Source organism: Danio aesculapii, chromosome 25, assembly GCF_903798145.1.
Source record: "Danio aesculapii chromosome 25, fDanAes4.1, whole genome shotgun sequence".
NCBI classification, from domain to species: domain Eukaryota; kingdom Metazoa; phylum Chordata; class Actinopteri; order Cypriniformes; family Danionidae; genus Danio; species Danio aesculapii.
In genome coordinates, this window is record NC_079459.1 from 11,093,682 (window position 1) to 11,099,681 (window position 6,000).

At 33.8% G+C, this 6,000-nt stretch overlaps 2 protein-coding genes across 2 annotated transcripts in view; one reads left to right on the top strand and one right to left on the bottom strand.

The window, feature by feature from the left end:
* cib2 (calcium and integrin binding family member 2) overlaps positions 1–3,210 on the bottom strand; it is a 120,084-nt gene extending 116,874 nt beyond the window's left edge. The window contains exon 1 of the mRNA XM_056451871.1: positions 2,901–3,210. Coding sequence (XP_056307846.1) covers positions 2,901–2,951 — 51 coding nt within the window. The 5' untranslated portion in view covers positions 2,952–3,210. The remainder of the gene's footprint in view (positions 1–2,900) is intronic.
* A 416-nt stretch (positions 3,211–3,626) lies between these two features.
* lrrc61 (leucine rich repeat containing 61) lies at positions 3,627–5,674 on the top strand. The gene is made up of 7 exons (XM_056452077.1): positions 3,627–3,999; positions 4,634–4,729; positions 4,802–4,948; positions 5,036–5,096; positions 5,175–5,260; positions 5,344–5,409; positions 5,529–5,674. Exons 1-7 carry the CDS (start codon positions 3,975–3,977, stop codon positions 5,636–5,638), a joined length of 591 nt encoding a protein of 196 aa, XP_056308052.1. The 5' UTR covers positions 3,627–3,974; the 3' UTR covers positions 5,639–5,674.
* The last annotated feature ends 326 nt before the right edge of the window (positions 5,675–6,000 follow it).

Below are 6,000 nucleotides of genomic sequence, written 5' to 3' on the forward strand. Positions count from 1 at the left end.
TTTAAGTACATTGCTTATACGTCTGCATTTTTTTCAGACGTTCTGTGTTATTTGTGTTTTGTATTCACTTATCTACAATTTTGAAAAATAGTGACAACAATGTGGCATAACTGTTAAATGCTCGTTAGTTTCTGTACTAGTAAGTATTAATACTTATAGATGATCAATACTAGCTTCGCTATTGCCTGATACGGCTATTGCCTGATACGGCTTCGTTAACTAACAAATCTGTCTGTAAGCTAACACTGGTCTCTCACCAAGAACCTGCTCTGTTCTCCTCACATTACAGCTCAATTGATCTTTTCTGACTGCTGTTCTGTCTGCTGGTCTGTTCACAGGCTCATAATTGTATAGATATCTCAGAATATGTTATCTCTACATCCAAACATGCATTATGTCCTCATACTGTTTATTTGAGCGTTCTCCCCATTGCGATGTCACTTTTGGGTTTGGCACTTTTCAGATGCAGAAGAGCATTTCCAAAATCTAATTATTTGTAATTTAATTAATTTTAAACATAAAGTCTGTTCTGTATTTTTGCTTGTAATTTAGTGAAATTGTTATTTTCAGTAACTTAATGGAATATCTGTGGAATATCCCTGCTGCCAGTCTTTTGACCATTTTTTTTTAAACCGGCAATACTGGCATGGGAGACAAATAGAGACAGAGAGCAGAATAACATCTGTCACTGGATCACCTCTTGAGATCTGAGGAGTGGGGTTTTCTCGCGCAGCAATTAATCCCCAGCTGGGCTACTTCATGTTATTAGCAAATATAAATGTTCAAGACATTGATACTAAAATTAAATACTACTTTTGTGCCTTTATTGTTTTTTAAACAGCAGCTGGACATCTTTAATCTGCACTCTATTGCTTTTCCTGCAGTGCCTAAATGTAATGTTAAAATGTAACAGTCAAAGTTAAACCACTGATATTATGAAAACATTTTTAACTGAAATTATTATTGAATATTACTACATCATATTTTTAAACAGAACCTGATATTTTGGAAGTGAATTCTGGAAAGTGAATATGAAGTATTGAATTTAAGTATGAAAATGTGTGAGAAATGTTGATTGAAATATTTATAGCTTAAATAAACAGTTAAAATAATAAAACAAAAAATACAAACTGGCAATTAAAGTCATTAAAATGCAACCACTTGTTAATTCAAGGCATTATTTTATTTCGGTTATTGCTATTAAACAATTGTTATATATTGCAAATACTTTCAAATACATTTTTGTTCCATAGTAAAGCATCCTATAGAAAATATTCATTTAAAAGAGATCTGTCAGGGGTGTATTCGTTTATGCTGAGCACTGTAGATGGATGGATGGATGGATGGATGGATGGATGGATGGATGGATGGATGGATGGATGGATGGATGGATGGATGGATGGATGGATGGATGGATGGATAGATAGATAGATAGATAGATAGATAGATAGATAGATAGATAGATAGATAGATAGATAGATAGATAGATAGATAGATAGATATAGTATACGTTAACATGATAGTGAAGCAACTGTTTAGATTTTGCAAAACAACTAACCACAGAGTTATAGGATCAGAAAAATATTGAACTGTACATTTTTTTTAATATTTTAAATCTGGAAAATAAACATGCGTTATGGATGTGTCAAAAAAAAGTCTGTGAGCTTACAGTCAACAGCATATTTTGTGGAAATTCTGTGAATTAAACTGCACAACCCAAAAAGGAAAAGAGTCGGCTCACTATAGAACAAACATCGCTGATTATATTTTCTTTGACATTTTTGCATTTATGAGGAAAAAGCTTCGTTATGGATGTGACACTTTTCCGTTATGGATGTGACCGATGTGAAATTGCCACTTGTGTGACTTTGGTTAATCAAATATAATAGTTTGAAAACACTGATAAATACATTTTTGAGTATTTCTAAAGTACTGTAAAATACTTCCTTACACACACAAAAAAATGTAGAAACAGTTTCGCTTTTTTGGTGAAAACTTTTTTTTTTGGTTGACATCTGCATGGAATTGCTCATAGACAGACAGACAGACAGACAGACAGACAGACAGACAGACAGACAGATAGACAGATAGATAGATAGATAGATAGATAGATAGATAGATAGATAGATAGATAGATAGATAGATAGATAGATAGATAGATAGACGTCAAGCACCTAATTATTTGGAATTAGTTTTCTGGGTATCTCCCTACACTTCCATTAATATTTAAGCTCTCTGTGTCCTTTAAGCAGAACAAAGATGATGGTTTACCAAAAAAGACAAAAGCAAGATCAGATTATCCAACAAACACACACACACACACACACGCACGCACGCACGCACGCACACACACACACACACACACACACACACAAAAAGATTGTTGCATGGTTTGGAACAATATGATAAAATATTCTCAGACGGTCAGACTTTTCACAAACAGTCCATATTATATTATTATAAATGACACTGAATTGTACAATAAGAGTGCCATATGTTTGTAGGTTGAACACTTATAATGATTTTATTAATAACCAACACACGCTTGTGTCCAATATCGCTTGTCAAACTGTAGTGTAAACTAATTTCTGTGCAATATCCCTCACCCATCCGCACCGTTAAAGAGTGCCGCAGACAATAAACTATGAACAAGGTAAAGCCTCATGAATTCATATAGACCTTCTATCACTGTGAATACATATGCCATTTTTTGCGTTCGGTACTCACGTTTTCATTTATATGGAGAGAAAAATACCTTTTCGTTAACAATATACAATGAAATTAACAAAATAACAATGATTAAAATAAACCTGACTAGTCACATCCACATGTTTCTTTATATAGGCTATTATTGGTGTTGACGTTTGATTTTAGTCTGCAAACAAAAGAGATCATCTTACCTGATAAGCATCTAGCTGTTCATCAGTAAATATCGTTTGCTTATTACCCATCTTAGTCGAGTGATATTGCTCTCGTGAAGATGCATCACATTGGTATTCTCTGTTGTAGGCATTTACGTCCGCGGTTTGGCCAGCCGAGAAAAATAGGAGCCAGCATGAATTTTTTGTTGTTCTTGATGTACCCTATGCCTGTTGGTGGAAAAGTCGACACTCTCCATGAATACTTTAACAGCTAAAGAAACGTTACACTGCTTGACTCCCACCGTTCCTGGCTTGCGCAATATGTAGGCTACGTAGTCTCCTATCGATGTTTGCTCTTGTGACTGAATTCTCAATGAAAATCATTATAGAACCAACTATCGGTTTACCACTAGGGTGCAGCAGTGAACGCAGAATACACTGTAACGTTATTAATGCAAAAACGCAATAAATGGATGTTAAATGCAAATTCATTCTTGTTTTATACTTTTTTCGTTCCTAAAACAAAAATTGAGCACTATAATACTAATTATCCGCCCAGTAGGTTAAAATAAAAACAACAACAAAATAAAATAAAACATGTATTGTCTATTACCTTTCGGTAAATGTTTCTCTCTCTCTCTCTCTCTCTCTCTCTCTCTCTCTCTCTCTCTCTCTCTCTCTCTCTGTGTGTGCGTGTTTGTTGGGTGGGTGGGTGACATTTAGGGCGTGGTCTTAAAAGTTAAATGCTTTGCTTGTCCTGTTTCCTTGACAATGTCCTAGTAACCATCGTTAGCGTACAAAACTGCACAAATAACAGCTTTCGGCTATGCTTAATTATTAATTTATCCTGGGGTTTAGTGTAGTTTAAACGAAAAGACACTTGAAAATAACAAAAACGTAAGATCGCCAAAACAAAAGAGGGCAAATAACCCATTTGTTAAAACCAACATATAGAGCAGACATTGCAGTGAGCCTAGCCGCAGAGCTAATATAGCAGCTGCCCAGAGCTGCTGCCAGTTCACATTGTAACGTTATCTGTTCGCCACACAACAGCTAACAGAATAACCCCCTTCATGTTGTAATCTTCGAACGATTGGATAACCCAGAGCAACAATGGACTCTAAGAGGGACAAGGATGGTGAGTAATATTAGGTGAAGCAGTGTTTTAAATGTTTGCGCGAGGCATTGCTAATGCAGTAGCTGTTAACATACTCTAGTGCTGATTCAGTGACAATCTTGAGTGCATATTTATGACATCTTTTGAATGATATTTGCAGCCTTGTAAATGCTCTATTTTTTATTGTTTAGTTTAGTTAAAACATGGCGTGTCCTTCAGAGATTTACTCGCTTGTTGCTCAGTATATGCACTGAATTTGCGTTCATTACATATGCATGCGTTTGGTTTGCTATTATCATTTTAACTGTTGGTTTGCGAGAGATTTTACTTTACACACCTAATCTCATTTTATTTTTGTCTTATTCTTTACTGTCCACGTAAATCAATTAAGTAAGAACTACATTTTTGAGATTCTGTGCCATTTTTATATATAAAACAATGTTAATATAAATATGAAAATATCCTAGATATTAGAGTAAGCCCAGAGGAGAGCTGCAATTGTAATCAACTTTTGAATGTTAATAAAACAGCAAAAAATCATCATGAACCTTCTGATTCATGAAGAGCCACATTTATAATCTAGTCACCGAAAAAATACAGATCGCTGTATGAAGTTGCACAAGGTATTATCTCACATTCACTCCTTGTGTTACAGAAACTGAATGTTCAAAAATCACCACCATGCTTTTGAAGTCCCACACAGGGGAGTTTGATTTGGAGTCCATCTTGTTTCTTAAATTGAAGAATTTAGGTAAGATGTGAATTTAATTGCTTACAGAATACATGCTGACTCTCCAACATCAAAACTTTATTTTTATTTTAGGAATTTATGACCTTGGGTGTATAGGAGAGTGTATAAACCTGGAGAGGCTGGACCTCTCAGGCAACAACGTCACAAATTTGGGACCTCTTTCACCTCTACGAAGACTTCTCAGTCTTAACTTGTCAGCTAATAGAATCTCCAATTTAGGTAATGCTTTAACTTTAATCTAAGTAATAGTGCATATAACATTTGCTGTTATGCCTAACCTTTGGAGTCTAACATGTTTACTTCCAGAACCACTTGCCACTTGTGAAAGTTTACAGAGTTTAAATGTTGCAGGCAATGCAATATCTAGGTAGGTTGTCTTTTTGAGTTACACTTATAAGTTTGCATCCTATACAACTTACTGACCAATGCTGCATTGCACCTACAGTGTTGATAATCTTCATGCTCTGAAGTCATTAAGGAAACTGGAGAACATCAGACTTAAGGACAACACTTATAATTTCACAAATCCAGGTTGGCAGTTTTCTGGTTTTATTGGAATATATGTTTTGGCATTCAAAACCTGTTTTGTTTTATTCTTATTTATCTTTGTATAGTCTGCAAGAATCCATCATATCGACCTCTTATTCTTGAAATTTTCCCAAACATGAAAGTGCTGGATGGTGAGTGTTTTTTTTTTTTGTTTTTGTTTTTACTCATGACCTTTTTTTGTGCATGAAACTTCGTACTTACTTACTTAGTCTAATAAGTTCTCCTAATTTCTTTTAATGTGTTATTTAAGGTGAACGGGTCGTAGGACGTGGAAGTGACTTATATCAACTATGCAAAGACATTGATGATTCTATTAAAGGTATTTTCTTAGTTTTAAACCTTACTTTTCACTATTGTTAAGATAATGTTTTTGAGTTTTATATCATAAAGTTATAAGATAATATATTATGCAAAATGTAATATATATGGAATACAAACATTTAATTCATGTTAACTTTCACTGCCCAAAAACACACTACCTAATACACACTTCACAATTTTGGGCACAGAATGTAGAATTATACTTTATTATTATTATTATTATTTTTATTCTAATTTTTATTATTATTATTTCCTTTTGTTTGTTTAGTCAAAAATATCGATTAAGACTACTTTTTTTTAACAAACCATTTATTTAAAAATAATTCTGTCCTGTAAAATGTAAGAAATGTCAAATGTTAAAAATATTAAGCAGCTTAACTTTTTATTTTTAAATAAGCAAA

Bases quoted from the DNA above. Each gene is read 5' to 3' on its own strand.
- lrrc61 (XM_056452077.1), top strand. From the start codon at position 3,975: ATGGACTCTAAGAGGGACAAGGATG. The intron at 4,000-4,633 runs GTGAGTAATATT...CTTGTGTTACAG, and splicing joins CTCTAAGAGGGACAAGGATG to AAACTGAATGTTCAAAAATC. The intron at 4,949-5,035 runs GTAATGCTTTAA...GTTTACTTCCAG, and splicing joins TAATAGAATCTCCAATTTAG to AACCACTTGCCACTTGTGAA.